Below are 18,545 nucleotides of genomic sequence, written 5' to 3'. Positions count from 1 at the left end.
TAAAAGAAAAAATAAATTACAAAAAATTCCACTTTTTTAAAAACATCATGGTTGCCAACCTTGGAATAACAATTTGAGGAGCGTCTGTGGTGATTTTGAGGAGAAATTTGAATATTCGCGGAGCAGTTTGGTATTTTGTATAAAAATCAGTAGAAATAACTAAAACTACTTTTCTAAAATTGTTTTAGAGCTTTAATAATCATTTTAAGCACTTACATAAAAAAAATTATATATAAATTAATAAAACCACTTCAAATACAATTTCAATCTTTGAGTATAAGCATCTTTAATTTCCTATATTTACGTGTTTGACATGATAATAGCAAAATATAAGCTTGAAATCATTCTGCCGGGAAATGCGGAGCAATATAACTTCCTAGCGGAGCCGCGGAGTTTCGCCAATTTTGCAGAGCAGTTGGGAGCCCTGAAAACAACCAGCTTTTTATATTTTGGCTTTCAAAAAGAATGTATTTACGAGCCTAAACTACATTCAAAAGTACTGTTATACCACTCATTTAATGTAGTTAAAGCATCTCTTTAACTCTAACTCAACTGAATGTCTAAACGTAGAGACATTTAATTTTGCTCCTACCGATTTTACCTTCAGGAACAAAAGATAAAGTATTGTCCTAAAATGCATCTGGTGCTGAAGATACAATTCTTATAGAAATGTAAAAAGTGCCATTTCCTTTGCAGTTTTTTCATTGCAAATTTTGAAAGTCTTCTTTTTATTTTTTGAAATTCTACCCATCTTTCCCCCCGGGATATTTCCTTAAATGTTCAGTTCTTAAGTAAATGTGAGCGCTAGTTTAATTTAAACTTATGAATAAACATCCATAAAATTCTCAAACTAATGAGGCAAGAGCGTCAATGTTTTAAATAAAAAAACGAAATCATATGCAATGCAATATTTGAGCATTTGTGAATGATACAAATTATTCCTCATTCACAAATGAGCATATAATATTGTATTTAGGTAAAATATGGTACAAAGAACAATCCGGTGACATAATTCAATTTTGATAAAACTGGCAGAGACAATTTCTGTGCTTTGTGCGACAGAAATCTACTAGTTCATTGCCCATCAAATTATACTTAAATTACAAACTGAGATTAAAGGACATAACCACAGATAACTGAATTATAAAGCCACGCCTGGATCTATGAACCCACAGACCCTGCAATGTGGGGGGGGGGTACATCACTAAAGGGGCCCACACGCCTAGCTGCATAAAATCCAGTAGTCAGTTAAGGGCCTTTTTGATTTTTTACAGGAGGCCCAAATTTTACAGATCCGGGCCGGCATAAAGCATGTTAACAACAGGTTAAAACTGAAAACTCTATAGAAATGCAAATTCGCAACTCCAGCGCTCGAATACGCTACCTTGCGGTGATTTATAAAACTGCCGGGAAAACTAAAACATTGCCACGTTGCGTTCCATGTATGTCTGTTGACGTAAACGCAGTCAGTTTGTTCTGAGTTTTTATTAACGCAATTGATTGTCTTAGTTTGATTTCTGTAGCTTTCAGCTACAGAAATTGTTTCGTCCCTTAGTAGTATTCTCGAGCTTCTCAGAATAATGTTAGCTTTCCTTATTTCCTTCTAAAATGTGAGTTGATTCTGAAATGGTTAAAGCGAAAACTCTGGATTAACAAACTTGGATAACGTTATACAAGGTAAAAATTTTTATTGTTTTGTATGAATTTGTAAGAATATGGGTTTTTTTTTTAATCTTAAATTAATTTAACTAACCATATTTTACAGCAGCATTCAGTTGGAATGGACGGTATGCAAAATATTTTCCTGAATATATTATCGTAGAACAAAATGAAAAATGTTTAACCGAGAAAGAATTTACTTTATTCCTTTTATTCACAGCTGAAAGGTTTCGCCAAATTTGTTTAGGGTTATAATTTTGGCATTGTGCGAGCAAAGTAGCCTTGGCGAGATTTCGCGTTTTTAGTTAAACCATTTTCAATTTTTATCATGAGTGGAATAAAATGGTAGTAAGATTACAGAATTCGATAAGTAAAAAGAAATAATTGTCAATCAACTGAAAAGAAAACTACTGCCATATATTCGTGAGAATTTTGTTGATGATTTGCATAACATGACATAATTAAATCGTAACTCAGAAATTAGAAACATCGAAACAAAAAAAATTTAAATTAACCGATTCGGGAATTCGAGAGAAATAACTCAGCTACAAATGCAAAACAATAAGCGCTAGCCAAGCAAGGCAAAGAAGTATCATCTTCTTTTGATAATAATTTGTAATGTCATATTAAATTTTCTAGCATTAATTGTTATTCTTGTCAGGCCACAATTATTATTTAGTTTTATCAAGAATTGATAAATATCGAATTCAACATCGTGGAAATGGCTGCTTAGAACTACGAACTACGTAGTTTGCATTAATGTTTGACGTTTAGTAATACTTCTTGAACTTTCATTTCTTTCTACGTTGGCCAGAATATCAACAAGACTTGGAAAATTAATTTAAAAAGAATAAAGCGAAAAAATCGTGCATACGAACTAAATTTACTAGGCTTATTAGCATTTTCTTCGTTACGACGTGCGTTTGTTTTAGTTTTTTCGTCCGCCATTAGACAGTGACTGCAGCGCCCCCTATAGTTCGTTGGAGTTGAGAATACTACCTTCAGTTTTGTCTTCAATCTTCAATTTATCTTCAACCAGAGAAGGCAAATCCTGCTTCTCCTGGGTCCTCTTGGGAGAGGCGAGGACAGACTCTGGAGGGGGAGGAGGCAACATCTTCTGGATCTTCCTCGTCTTCTTTTCCATCTCGGCCTGAGCCTGGGCCTGTTGGACGGCCGAAACCAGAACCTGGTGCTTTCGTTCCTCCATTTCCTGGAAAAAAGTGGTTAGGCGAAAGTTCAGCAAATAATAAATACAAAAGTCAGCATCAGCAAGAGGCAACTACAAAATATCTTGGTTAAAAAAATGTCTAAATGCACAGATGACACTGAGAAACTCATTTTGTAGTATGCAACTTGAGAAAAACTAACAAAAAAATCTTTCTGACAAAAAAGTTTGAACAGCTGTGGCAGTGAATAAACTACATAAGACTTAAGGGGATATTCTAGTCTAGAAATTGAAAAAAAAAAAATCCATTTTTTTCCTTCATATTCTCAGAGTTTAGACCTTTAAGAATAAGTTTCCAAGTAGGATTTATGGAAATTCAAATTATTTTTGGAGTTACAGTTAATTTTGTTGAAATAAACTCTTTTGCTGAAATGAGAATGCAAACTTTAAAAGCGATTTTCTTGAAACTAGTTTTTTTGATACGGTTGACAAGATATCTCAAGTTCTAATGCACTGATTTACTTGAAATTCGGTACAGACTTTATTAGTACAGTCAAACCTCAGTATCGCGACACATGGATTTCACGACACTCCGGATGTCACGTCACTTTTTCAAAGTCCTGAACTTATGTGGTATTATTTTAATATTAAGTGGCTCCGGATTTTACGACAGTTTTTTTGGTGCAACTCCGGTTACGACGACACTTCGAGCTGCACAGACGAGATCAAATATTTCTTTCCAACTGAAAAATTTTCAGTAAAATAATGAAAACACCTGGAAATGTTTTTTGTAGGAACTTCGGACTCTGACAAGAGATTTGACCAGGCATGACACCTCAAGAATGGCGGGGGGCGGGTAGATAAGTTCTGAAAGGTACAGGTTTCAGACTTTGACAAGATGAGGGACAATAGAAAGGAATTCAAAGCAGGCGGATTGTAATATTGGACGAGGGAAACAGCAGAAGAGAAAGACCATAGCTACCTGAAGCTGTAGCTGGTAACTACAAGCTTCTCCCATGAGAGAAAAACAGATAAGAGTTCCTCATTAGATTGAAAAAGGACACACAACTCTACAGGGGATAAAAGAATTTGAAAGGGTTTTTTCATCTCTGAAAGGTGGGGCTTAGCCGTCAAAATCTAATCAAATTGCGAACAAAACTGATATTCAAAAGTTTAGCGACACTTATTGGAAAGTATTTTAGAATTGGGGGGGGGGGGGGGAAGAGTGAAGTTTTTTTAAAATAATTTTTGTTATATCTACCAAAAATTCAAATTTGCATTAGTTTAATCTAATAAAAAACATATATAAGGCTTTTAATTTCTTCATTACATCTAATTTTGTTGTTAACTCATGTTTAATTACGAATTTTTAAACTATTCCGGTTATGACGTCGCTCCGGCTATGACGACACTTTGTTGACAGTCCCAAAGGTGTCGTGATAACGAGGTTTGACTGTACTATAAAAACTGTCCTCACGTAGGGGTTTTTGAAATTTTTGATTTTTATTATTTTTAAAAAAATACCAAAGTTCAAAAAAGGAGCCAAAAACTGAACTTTTTTTTTTCTCAAAAAGATGCCATTTTGTGATTTTTTTTTTTTTTCAGATCGGCTACGCCCACAATATTCTACATCCTTGTTAGTAAGAATTAACCTTGACTTTATGTTTCAGATCACCTGAAGGATTGAAATCAGATCACCTGAAGGATTGAAATCACATCAACCAGTCGACCCCCCTTTTTATAGAGTCCCCACTTTGCCAGCCTCCTCCAACTACAATTTTAAATTTTTTTTCAACTATTATGCACTTTTATACTTTTAAAGTATTAATAAAAAACTGATAAAAATGGATAGTGAAATTAGCTGCTGTTTTTTTTTCTTCTATTACGCCTGTAAAGTCACCTTAAAATTAAACCTCTAGACTAGAATACCCCCTTTAACAACAACATCATCCATCATTTAAAAATACCAAACTGGGTTGCTTCAGGTACAAATAGGGTCCACTTTGCGGCCCCTTCACAAAGTTCTATATCGTAAATGAGAGCACTTCAGAAAATTTCACGTCTTAAAGTTAATTCTTCAACAAATTTCGTTTGTAAAAACAGTTCTTTCATCTCTTTTAAGCTTGATCCATTCGTCTGATATCAAAATATCAGTATATCAAATATCAAAGCCTCCATATTCCAAATCGTTCCCAGCAAAGTCCTTTAGGTCAAAGGGATTCGAGATTAGATTATGGATAGCTAAATGTGCTCTGATACGGTATGATAGGGGGGTGTTTTTCACAAAAAATAAATGAAAGAAAAATTTCTCAAAAAAATTTTTTTATTACAGAAATAAAAAAGTTCACAGAAAATTTTTTTTTCATAAAATGCAGACCTAAAAATAAAAACCTGAATCGACCCCTGTAGTAAAGCAAAAGCTAAGGAATCGACAATTCCGCTTAAGGCAATACTTCCTGGAATAGAAATCCTATTCAAGAAATTTATTAAAAAGAATATTTTCAATGATAGTTCATTAGGGTGGTTCAAAAATACATGTAGAAAAAAAGTTTCTTCTTAACAGGACACCCCTCAATATTTTTAGACTTGTCGATAGTAATATACAGAAAGAATTTTAGCTTCCTATTTCAACTGAAAGACGGTGATCAACCCCCCCCCCCCAAACTTCATAAGTATGGGGAGGGGTTTTGAAAAAAATACATTGAACTGAACATATTATGATATACACGAGTAATATGCATATACATTGCAATAAGATAATTGTTTGTAAGGAAACAGCTTGGGAAATTAAATGTTTCTAAATTTGTGACATTTTCTATGCTACTTCTAATGTTAAATTGAGGAGTCATTGAGCACCCTCTTAAAATTTGTGTAAGAAGCTAAAACTTTTACAACATCCTATTATTAGTAAGTCTAAAAAAAAATTTAAAAAAAAAAAAATAGGGGGTGTCCTGGACTCCAGCTGAAAAAAAGTTTTTTTGAACCACCACGTTGTTCATTGATAGTACAGTAGAAGACCGTTATAACGCCGACCTATATAATGCAATTCTCTATAAACCGCACAACTTTTCAGAAGTAAACAATAGGTTTTTAAGTTAAAAAACTCCCTCTGTTTTGTCTTGCAAACATAAAAATTGTTAGGAAAATTAATTTTGAAACAGTTTTTCAGCTTTCCATCTTAATTCAAAGTTTTAAAATGAAAATTAGTGTTCACAGTAAAAAGAAAATACCAGCCGATGGCTCTTGAAAATGCAGCTGTTATGCAAACCATGAAGCTAGCAGAAGTGCAGGATAATTCACTTTCTTTTGATTGTGAAACATATTTATTTGTAAATAACTAATTGTAATATTGGTGCTTTAATACTCATTGCAGATAAAACTCATTCTGAAGTGCTAATACATAGATATATTCTGAATATTAGTTTCAAAATTTGTGAAATGATCTATATAACGCAAAATCCTGTATAACGCAAAAGCTCTGGTCCCAAGGTGTGCGTTATAACAGTCTTCTACTGTACTGCAGTTCCAGAAACTGAGCTTTCTACAATAGTCGGTATGATTATCAAATGCACAATAGAAAATGTTTTTTTTTTTTTTTTTTTTGAAATAGTATTGATTACTTACAGCTTTCTGCTTAATCCTCATCTGTTCCTGTTCGTATTCTGCATGGATGCGGGCTCTCTCCGACTCCAACCTTCTTTCCTCTGCTTCCTCCTCCAGTTTCTTGCGTTCTCGCTCTGCTTCCAATCTAAGTATCAGACAAAAAGAAATTTCAAATACTTCCGCCAGATAGTTACTGCATTTGACTTAAGGGAAATAGAAGAAAAATGGATACTTCCATCACATACTGATATTACTATCTGATATTTTAGTCAACAGTGCAGTATTGCTAGTAACAAAGCCAACAAAATGCTTGGATTCATCAATCTAAGAATAAGTTCTTCTGCCTTTATATAGGAGTTTAGTAAGACCTCATTTGGAGTATGCTGTTCAGTTTTGGTCGCCTTATCTGAAGAAAGATATTTTTGTATTGGAAAGGGTTCAAAGAAGGGTAACTAAATTAGTAAGGGGACTCTCAGATTTAGATTATGATACCAGACTTAATAGGCTTAACATGCATAGCCTGGAGCAAAGGAGAGTCAGAGGGGACATGATTCAGTTATTTAAATTTATCAAAATGAAAGATGTAAATGGATTAAATTTTTGCGGGGAAAGCAGGACAAGGGGTCATTGTTTTAAGCTATTTAAATCTCAGGCTAACTTGGAAATCAGGAAAAACTACTACTTTAGCAGGGTCGTGGGCACCTGGAATAGCTTACCGGAAGAGGCGGTAATGAGCGAGGGAGTGGATGGCTTTAAGAGGGCCATTGATCTTCATTGGGGACTAATTAATTGACTAGGACCAGCCTAGCTGGGCCCAGAGCCTGTTGCTGGTCGTCACATTTGTATTTGTATTTGTATTTGTACTCTCATTTCTCGAAAAATAGGTGTTTCATTGCTCAGGGGTGCCCAACCCTCCCTAAGGGCAAGAACCCCCCTCCAAAAAATGAGAAAAATATCCCTCAAAATAACCCTCCCCACTAAAAATTTCAATGGCACAGTCTGCGCCATGACCCCCCCCCCCCTAATTGGGCACCCCTGCATTGCTTCTCTAACAGTCAATGCACGTTAAACTCTAGTTTGGCAATCAACCAATAATGCATAGAACTTGTAAAACAGCTAAATATTTAGAGGCACAGAGTTTAGACACACACATGGAAACAAAAAGGCAAAATATCCTATGTATCATCAAGTTGATACAGAATGAGAGAAAAATATTTTTGTGAGCTTGGTACACATTTTCCTTTTTTTTGAAGATTTTAAATATTTTTCAAGCAAAACAAATTAAGCTATTTTTTAAATTTTGAATAATAATAACCATGTAAAGGATTTTTTTTTTTTTTTGTCTTCATTTCAAAATTGAAATTAGCATGATTGGACTGTTAGAGATGGCCTGCATCTGAGTTCTACAGGGGTCAGAGGCATGCACGGGCAGGGGGGGGGGGGCACATAAATACAAATACAAATACAAAAGTGACGACCAGCAACAGGCTCTGGGCCCAGCTAGACTGGTCCTAGTCAATTTACAATCCCCAGTGAAGATCAATGGCCCTCTTAAAACTGTCTACTCCCTTGCTCATTACCACCTCTTCCATTAAGCTGTTCCAAGGTTCCACTACCCTGCTAAAATAATAATGTTTCCTAATATCCATGTTAGCCTGAGATTTAAATAGCTTAAAACAATGACCCCTTGTCCTGTTTTCAGTGCTAAACTTCAGCCCCGTAACATCTTTCATTTTAATAAATTTAAACAACTGAATCATGTCCCCTCGGTCTCTTCTTTGCTCAAGACTATACATTTTTAGCCTTCTAAGCCTGGAATCATAGTCTAAATGAGAAGGTCCATTTATTAGCCTTGTAGCCCGCCTTTGAACCCTTTCCAATACATTAATATCTTTCTTAAGACAAGGAGACCAAAACTGAACAGCATACTCCAAATGAGGACTTACCAAACTTCTATATAAGGGCAGAAGAATTTCTTTAGATTTGTTTGAAATAGATCTATTGATAAACCCAAGCATCTTATTGGCCTTGTAACTAGCAATGCTGCATTGTTGGCTAAACTTTAAATCCTGACCACCTGTTTGCCCAGCCCGAGCCTGAAAGGGGCCCGAGAGTTTTAAAATGTGAGTGAAATATATGTAAGGATGTAAGGGTTAACAATATGGAGGGTTCCCATAAAAGTAATTCGTGACAGGAACCAGAATTTCTGTGCACACCCCTGATAGGGATCAAAAGGGTTATTGGCTTGATTTTAGGTGCTTCAGAGTCAAAAATGGGTTAAGCTTAAATGGGAAAGAGGGGCATGGTTCAGGGATCAGATATAAAAAGGATGCTAAGCATTTGGATCTTACTAGAAATGGAAAGAGGATGTCATTTCAACTCCTCCCAGAAAAATAACGGAAAAAAAAAATCAAATTGAAAGATTTCTACATAAATAAAAATTGCCTACTTTTGTTTTCTCCATCTGAATAGTATTACATGTTCAGTGAAATGTCAGAATACGTGTAACTAATCAGCGTTACTGCACAGTTTATCATTTTATTTGGTCTACTAAAAAGACTTTTGACAGTCAAAGTTTGATAGACTTTTTAATTCCTGAAGAAGCAATAGCAATTTATTTAGTGTCCAGAGATTAAACTTAAAAACAGGGGAGTTGGAACATCTGCTTTTTAAATGCAAAAAACATTTCAGACTTTGGGATACGAACTGACAAAGAGGGTTACGTAAAACTCAAATGCATGCAGTGTATTTTCCAAGAAGGGCATAGCAATGCTCTTCTCTCCCCGTCAATTCAAAACAATATTCTTATTTTTATGGAAGAGTACATGGGTCATACCTGCGTTGCTTTTCTTCCATCTGTTCCCGAATGGCTCGCTGGTATTCCTGGGCTTTCTGACGACGTTCTTCGGCCAATGCTGCCGAAACTGGATCCAGCTGAAATCCCTGACCCCTCATATAATTCCTGTGTTTGGAAAAAGAAATATGGTCAGAGATTTCATTAAAGGTTTAAATCATATCTGAGCAATAACTATTCTTCTAGTATATGAAAACGAAAGATTTTTGTGAGGTTTTTCCTCAGCCAAAATTAATAATTCATTTTTATACTTTTTAAACATTTTCCTTAATACAAAATTAAATTACAAATTAGAATCAAATTCATCAAATAAAATAAAAAGGAAAATTATTTCGAAAGAACAAGATCTCTTGTTTGGAGTTACCCATCAAAAACACAAGTTCGAAATAAATTATATTTTGACATTATTAGATTAATAATATGATATGATAGATATTATATCATATCCGAATATGATATAATAGATATGAAAAAAAAATCATACAATAGATAGTAGATTTCAAAAAACATAAGAGTTCAAAAAATGAAATAATATTAGAAGAAAATTATATTTTGACATTACTATACTGACTATTAATTTTCTTTTTAAGTTTCAGCTAAACTGACTATACTAAAAACCGACTCCATGGGGTGAAAACAAAGAAAAATCATTGGACCAATAATTTGATAATAAAAGGTACAACCTAAGGCCACACACTACAAAGTGGGTTAAGATGGAGAAAAATATCATCTAAGTTAAATTTTGTATATTAAAAAAAAAAAAAAAAGACTAAACTTCAATGCTCACTGCTGAACATACTTTTTATTGTTGTATAGCATAAAAGAGGTAAAGGTAAAAACACACACAAAAAAACGAATTAGGTAATTTTTATGTCTTTACAGTACTGCCTATCATTAAAATATCAAGCACTATCTGCTCGAGAGATGGAATTTATCAACTTATTTATATATTTATTTATTCGTTTATTGTTTCATTTTATTTTCATTTCTTCATTCATTCATTTATTTACCCATTTATTCTATCAAAAATATCTTTAACAATCGAATAAAAAATATTTCATTAGAAAAATATTTTATGTTTCGTTTTGCCCCATGAAAAAAGAAGGGGAAATTTCCCACCTTTTTTTAAAGATAAAAATTTGTTGTCAAAAATAAAAAATAATGTTTCAGTGTAAGTTTTATTATAAAATACAGTGTTCTTTCCTTATGTACCGTAATTTTCAAAGCGAATTTCCAATCCGTTCATTTTGATAAAAGTACGTTCATTATTTCACTTTGCCCCACACTCCCCTACCTGTGCTGCACAAAATAGGGACAGTCATCAGGGGTCTGGCCAGAGGATATTTGGGTCCGTTAACGGACCCTTCACAAAAATCCGATCAACCAAAACGGACCTCTCACAAAATCCTGATCAAACAAAACGGACCCTTCACAAAATTCTGATAAACAAGATCGGATCTTTCACAAATTGTTTTTTGAAGGAGCAAATCTGAAAGCAAAATAACGCATATTAAACCGATAATTTTTGGAACCTTTTTTAAAGTCCAATTAGAGGGATCAGCTTATACAAAATCTGCTAATTTTGCAAAGAAAAAAAAAAAAATCAGCACTCTTGTGATGCTCCTGCAAGCGATAAATTGTTACTGCCAAATAAATATTATGCTTGTTGTTTGTTTCTTGGAAAGAAATTAACAGCTGAAAATAAGTTTGGTTTCAAATAATTTTGTTTCTTTTATCACAGCTAATTAGCAGCGGAGTTGTTATAAACTTTTCTGAAAAGGCGTTTGGTAAGCACTTATCTCCCCCCCCCCCCCCCGCTGATGATTTAATAAACAATAATAATATATATCAGCGAAATGAACTTAGAACTGCAAAGGGATAGTAAGGGTGGGGAAAAAAATGTGATCGCTTCAGATAGGGTTACCAACTTTAAAATTATCGCCATTTAGCGTCTGGCGTTAAACCTTTATAATGACTTGATTAGAAAATATTCTCATCATTTTACCAGCTTGTCAATATTTGCGTTTTTATGGTGCGGTGTGATGTTCAACTGTTATTTCGGGAGAAAATTATATGGGTTTGATTTTTCGATGCTGACAAGGATGATTAACTTTAAATAAACTGTTTTACTTGCCTTTTTTTTTTTCTTTAGATGTCTACATTTTTAAAAATACAATCTTTTAACATCCGATATAAGAATCATATTTTGTTCTTTTTTCAAGCTAACTTCGTTTTATTAGGATGCAAATAAATGAAAAGTCTATTTTTGTTAGAACACGCACTTCAAGTTTTTAAAGCAAAATTCCATTTTCTTTTATGAGTCAAAAATTAAAATGCTGAATCAATGGTTTAATTTTATTTTTGCTTTAGCTGTATCCACAGATATTAATGATATGTTTATCATAGGACTCTAAAATGCAATTTAAAAATAATTTTATCAAAAATATTTCTTCTACAAGCCGTTTTTATACCTTTGATGCCTTCACTTTGAGAATTGCAATCTCTTTGCATCCGCTATGGGATTCCGATTTTTTGAATTTTTGATGTTTAGTACGCTTTGTTAAGAAGTAAACAAATAAAATCTCTTTTTATTTTTGTTAAAATCACGGAATTTATAAGTTTTAAACGAAATTCTGTGCTTTTTTTAAGAGTGTCTTGGGTCAAAAAGTTAAATGCTGAACCCTCTCGTCTGAATTTTATTTATTTATTTATTTATTTGTTACAATTATTTTAAATGCTGTACAGAAATCTTTCTAGTATAATTTAACATAATGTAGAATGGTAGATAAATATTGCTACTTGAGGGAGCGATGCCGCCCCCCCCACCGCTAAATACTAGAAAAACACCCCAGAATAATATTCTCAACATAGAAGAGGAAAACACTCTACTTTAAGTTTAAATGATGTAGTTTGTGCCTGCTCTAAATTCTAAAATTTCGATTTAACAAAAAAAAAAAAAAAATTTTTTTTTTTTTTTTTGCGAAATTATTTTATTTTTTACAAAAATAATTCACTTTTCACAAAATTATTTTATTTTTCACAAAAAACGGACCCTGTGAAAAATCCTGGTCATTACCTGGCAACCCCCGGCATCACGGATCCGTCGACCGAAACAGAGATGCTCTCGGAATCATCCTTACATCCGTTCATCCACATCGGATCCGACATCTGCTCTTGGGCCTTGCGCTGCTCCTCCCTCTGGTAACCTGAAGGGCAGAGAAAGCACTTCTATACTTCACGGTCACTTCTATGAGGCGGGGAAACCAGTTTAGACCGGTCAAAAAAATCCATTTTTTTTTAATGTCATAAAATGTTACAGGGGTGATTGTGATTCCATAAAAAAATACCTGAACTTTTTTTCCCCAAGAAGAAAAAGTGTTTTGAAGGGCATATATATATACACATTACGTGTATGCACACATTATTTATATGCATAATTATTTGTTGGGGCTAAAACTCGACGTTTTAATTGGATTTAATAGGTCCATGTGCATGGAAGGAATAAAATTCTTTTAATTTTTCTCATTTCTTAAAATTTTTCAAAGAATACAAATACAAATACAAATACAAATGTGACGACCAGCAACAGGCTCTGGGCCCAGCTAGGCTGATCCTAGTCAATTAATTAGTCCCCAATGAAGATCAATGGCCCTCTTAAAGCTATCCACTCCCTTGCTCATTACCGCCTCTTCCGGTAAGCTATTCCAAGTGCCCACGACCCTGCTAAAGTAGTAGTTTTTCCTGATTTCCAATTTAGCCTGAGATTTAAATAGCTTAAAACAATGACCCCTTGTCCTGCTTTCCCCGCAAAAATTTAATCCATTTACATCTTTCATTTTGATAAATTTAAATAACTGAATCATGTCCCCTCTGACTCTCCTTTGCTCCAGGCTATACATGTTAAGCCTATTAAGTCTGGTATCATAATCTAAATCTGAGAGTCCCCTTACTAATTTAGTTACCCTTCTTTGAACCCTTTCCAATACAGAAATATCTTTCTTCAGATAAGGCGACCAAAACTGAACAGCATACTCCAAATGAGGTCTTACTAAACTCCTATATAAAGGCAGAAGAACTTTCTTAGAATGTTTTATTTCCCTCCACTGTATCTGAATCCTTAACCATTAATTACATTCATTTACTAAAAGTGCATAAAGATTTCAGAATTAAATAAATTTGGGGCAAAAGGGGCAGCATGCATTATGATCACTGTGCAATAGAGCTAGGCGATATGCGAATTTTAATACCACGATATATCGCTCACCAAATATCGATATTTTCGATACATATAGATCGTTAAATTTCAACATTTTATGGAGGGGGGGGGACTGCAAAGACTATTACTAAGCATCTGCAACCGAGAAAAGCCATAGACCATCTTGGTGAATAGCTATAGCAAGGATTTTCATGTGTTTGTGTCGGGTGGGGGGGGGGGGGGATTATGAGGCAGATTATACCACAGAAACTTTTGGAGAAATTAATTTAGAAGAATTTAAGTCTTTTTATTAGTGGGTGGCAATTCTTGAGGGAAAAGGGGGCTTGGTAAAATTGAGGGGTGCCATCGCAGTCGGGGGGGGGGGAATGGCACCCCTAATTACATCATCTGCATATTAAGATATGCAACAGAGAAACACTATTAGTCATCTTGAAAAGAAAATATTAAGGGAGAAAATATCAAGTAACCCTCCTTCCTCATCTTGTCTAGCCTTTAGTCCGTCTCCCACCCCAGCTGTTCTTTGATAATTACCATAGAGCTTGCAAAACATGAGGGTAGCTTACGCTTTATACCAAACGAAACGTCTTCAATTTGGACTTTCGGCGTTTCATTAAACATCAACCAAAATTTTACAAAAGTGAGTTTTTCTGAAAATATAGGAGTTCCGGTATTTTCGAAGATGAAGATACTGGAAATCAAGATGAAAATACTGGAACACAATCACCCCTGATGTTAGAAAAACTATTCAAGAATGTGTTGCCAAAGTTTGAGTGAAAAATTCCAATTAGTTCGGATGCCATGAGCACTTAAAGTGACTGTGGAGATTCAAAAACGTTCACAGCATTTTTCTCGAAACAACTTTTTTCGACTGGTTAACATCCTAGCTCAAAGAGTTTTTCACCTATCGTTCTGAAAAATTGTATGAATATTCTTTATTTAATTAAACTCTATATGAACCTAATGCTGGTATGATATTATTAATAAAAATATTTTTTAATGCAAGAAATGTGAAAAAAAGGGCAGAAACACGCGACATTGTACTCAAACAACTCAAAAACATGCAATTTTCAACTTTTTTGATCACAGTTAGGTTTATATTCTAGGGAAATATGTTGTTTATGAGAAAGAAAAATTGTAATGATTACAGGCAAAAATTGTGGCTTTGGTAATGCACACCAGCATGTGCATTATCGAATTATATTGTGATGCATATTGTGATAGCGACTGCCCACGGACAGCAGCTTCTAACTCCTCTAATTCTGGTCGAAATGACTTCAAAAAAATTGCAAGGTGTACTTCAAAAGATGAACAAAATATGGTCCATGTTTAAAGAAATTCTAATTATTTCTTTTTTATTAAAAAAATCACGAAAAACACTGAAATTTCGGCCTCCTAAACTGGTTTCCCCCCCCTTAAACGGCCGTGGTGGCCTGATCAGTAAGGTATCGGACTTGTGACCAGAGGGTCCCTGGTTCAATCCCAGCCGGCCGTAGATCCACTGTCTTCATTAATGGTGACTGGGGGACGTTAAAAATGCTCGTGGTCACGAAGACCTCCAAATGAAATAATTCCTCTAGAGGTGCTGAACCAGGGATTGCTCGGTTTCTGGCCTGGATCAAAAAATTAGAGCTGTCTTTAGGGTCCCATCCAACCGGTTAAACCACAAACAGTGGTAGGAATGGGAGAGCCTGCAGTGAAAAGTCACTTCTTTAAAGTTTTACACAGTCATTAGCTGCTTATTGAAGTAGAGTTTTTCAAGGTCTATTTGAATAGTAAAATAAGATCCTCATAAAATTATTTTCCTTATTTTACATCCTAGCACAGGCATGAACACACAAACTTTGAACGCCATGGTTGACTTAGCTCAAAAAGCAATTCTGAATTCCTGAAAAACAGAAATGGACAACACTTTTAACAAGGATTGATTTACAAGTTATCTAGGGCTAAAAACAAAAGAGCACATATAAGTTGAAAGCGTTGAGTAGAAATTACATCTTTTAGTGATTTTTTAAGGAAAGCCTTAAAGAAGTAAAGACTTTTTAAAGAAAATGACAACCCCAAAAAAAAAAGACAAAAGTTAAGCACCTTTAGAATTCAAAAGATGTTCATTTTATCAGATACCAGCTGCACCTGACGCGCACTGCTACGTCAACAAAAAAATACATCATTATACTGATTTTCATGACAATCGGTTGAACGGGGCAGAAGTTGCTACTCTGCAGTGCCACCTGGTGGCGAGTGGCTTCAATGAGCATATTATGCACCTTCTCCGTGGAAAAATACATATATGTAGCAATTTTCATAATAATCGGTCCAGGTATCAAGTGAAGCCGTGACTCTACTCAAGTTTTGTACTCGCGCAGTTTGCAAGATCAATCAATCGCTAAAAGTATCAAATAGAAAAAGTTTTAAATCCCCCCGTTGCATGAAAAGCTATAAAACAATAAAGAAAGAATTTATTTGTTCAAACTCAAGAAAAATGGCAACAGCTAACTTCTTATCAATGAGATCTTTCACGCGAATTAATTTCTGCAGCCGATAATTTGGATTGTGACTTAAATTGGAATAAAAAAGGAACTATCGATCGGATTTTTTCGAACTGGTCTATAAACATTCCCAGTACCAAAAATAACAAACGGTGAAAGTTTCAGCCAAATCAGCCGGGTAGTTTTTGAGTTCATGGATGACATACAGACAAACATTCATTTATATATATATAGATGACATGCTTGATATTTTGTATGAATTTGAGACAGATATCAGGCTACCTGTTTTTTTTTTTTTTCAAGCATAAAGTTCATTCATTTTTCTTTACCACAGTTTCCTATTTTTAATTAATATTAACTTTTACAGCTTTTTTAAAATTTCATTAGCAATGTTATAATTTGAAAATTGTTTATTTAAATAATTGTAAATCAAACTGCTATTATTAAAAATGAAACACACCAATTAATGGTTAGGGAACTCATACAACTAATTTCTTTAATTTACCAAAGATAGGGGCAAGGGCGCCCATAGGGGGGGGTTGCAAGTGGGGGCTAAAGCCCCCCACCCTTAGAAATTAGAACTTGCTTTTAGTAATTTTTCTTTCAAAAAATTTTAAAACATTTCTTCTCCAGCCTTTAATGAATAAGTCATTAAAAATGTCAAATTTTAATAACTCTAATCTGTACTGAAATCGGTTTCCATGGGGAAAATATCCTGCTAAACCATAGGGAAAATATCTGACACCCCCCCCCCCCCCCCCAAAAAAAAATGTTGCATATGGGCGCCCATGATAGGGGAAAAGTTTCTTCACCAGCAAGGAGTTTTTCAGCTCTACTTTTATTTGCTGCACTTGACATACTATAAACCACCTCAAAAAAATTGTTGGTTAGGAGAGACAACTAAACTCACCTAATTCCTGTAGCCATTGTTGTCTTTTAAAATAATCACTAGCCACAGATTCATTGTCCCCATTCTAGACAGAAAAATAAAATGAACAAAAATGAGTTCGATGGAGCACTCATTTTATATTTTTAAACATTCACATGGACTTCAAAAATATATATATATAAAAAATCTTGTACAAAAATTTCAAAATGTACTTAAACAATTAAGTTCAAATTGTTTAACAGGCTTTTCTGCATTTGAGACACAGATTGAAAACATCACTAAAAATCTAGGAGTCACCTTGTATATTTCAAAAGTTTGACATTATATTCTTATTGAAATTTCTAGACAACAGATATTTTACTGTCATTTTAGAGAAGGCTATTATGAAGTAGACATTATTATTTAAAAGTAAAACATTTCAAACAACATAAAAGGTTTTCTTTTCTGTCCACGCAACAATTAGGTCATATCATTCCCCCCCCCCCCCTGCTCCAAAAAATAGCACAGGTTTTGGCTACTGGCATTTTACTATATCACCCTCAAATTTTTGAGCACCGGCACTGAAAATGTGAATTCCATTGTGGCTTCGCACCCAATATTTATTCAGTAATATTTTAAAATTAAAAATACATAAAAATTAAGCCCTCTAAAAAATATTGCAGAAAACATACCAAAGATTTAGCCTGTGAGGTAGTTTCATTTATTTGTTTTTGATAGGAAACATGATAGCAAAAACATTTTTAAATATCATAAAGTGAAAGTACCGTATTTTCGGGATTAAGCGCCGCGGCGCATACAAGAAAAAAAGTTTCAAAAATGTGGATGCGGCGCATATAATGGGAGCGGCGGGTATAGTGTTTTTTTTTTTTTCCCCGATCAAGTTTTAAAAAAAATCCGAGTTTGCAAAAAAGTTGAACATTTTACCAATAGATGGCGCCACACTTTTCCCTTTCGTTTTGCGAAATGAGCGACAAGCAAAGCAAAGAGGGGTAGCCATGAGGGGAGGTGAGTCAGCGATTGCTGGTGTTGCACCATAGAGAGAAACGCTAAACCACGTGAGCGCTGAATGACGTGAGCGGCGAGGAAGCCTCATCGAAGCGAAGGGGGACGGAGGGTCAAGGAAAGGAGCTTGTTAGCAAGACTAGCAGGGGAGGGGGGTGGAACTTCCAGTTTTCTAAAGGGGAATCACCCCTTTCAACAAAGTGGGTTGCTCGGGGTGGTCAAGTGACCTACTAATTGAAAACTTGTTTCTCCGTCTCCCATCCCCAATTTTATTCACTCACATCGTCGCTTTTGCTGTCGTTCGTGCGTTCTTTTCTTTCTTAAAGTTTTTACATCGAGTTTCATCTGAAATGGCTCCTACTAAACGACTTAAGAGTTACACTGCAGCTTTCAAGTTGGAAGTTATCGCTAAGGCTGAAGCGATCGGAAATCGTCCTGCTGCCCGGGAATTCGGAATTGATGAAAGATGTGTTCGGCGTTGGAGGTCCGAAAAATCAACGATCGAAGCGATGCCGAAGACAAAACGTGCCCGACGAGGAAGATCAGCTCACTGGCCGGATTTAGAACGGGACCTGAAGAAGTGGGTAGTGGAGCAGAGAGCTAAAGGAATTTCCGTTTCGACTGTCCGGATTCGAATAGAAGCCAGGTGCATCGCTGCTAATTTGAATATT

General features: G+C 34.8%; 1 protein-coding gene across 1 annotated transcript in view; it reads right to left on the bottom strand.

Annotated features, from left to right (window-relative positions):
- Nucleotides 1-18,545, bottom strand: part of LOC129226286 (coiled-coil domain-containing protein 66-like) — a 62,829-nt gene that overhangs the window by 23,638 nt on the left and 20,646 nt on the right. The window contains exons 6-10 of the mRNA XM_054860888.1: nt 16,890-16,957; nt 12,358-12,477; nt 9,264-9,389; nt 6,449-6,572; nt 2,659-2,869 (exon numbers count right to left, since the gene is read on the bottom strand). Coding sequence (XP_054716863.1) covers nt 2,659-2,869; nt 6,449-6,572; nt 9,264-9,389; nt 12,358-12,477; nt 16,890-16,957 — 649 coding nt within the window. The remainder of the gene's footprint in view (nt 1-2,658; nt 2,870-6,448; nt 6,573-9,263; nt 9,390-12,357; nt 12,478-16,889; nt 16,958-18,545) is intronic.

Source organism: Uloborus diversus, chromosome 7 (genome assembly GCF_026930045.1).
Source record: "Uloborus diversus isolate 005 chromosome 7, Udiv.v.3.1, whole genome shotgun sequence".
NCBI classification, from domain to species: Eukaryota; Metazoa; Arthropoda; class Arachnida; order Araneae; family Uloboridae; genus Uloborus; species Uloborus diversus.
Note: the sequence above shows the minus strand (reverse complement) of the source record. Positions and strands in the feature narration are given on the sequence as shown.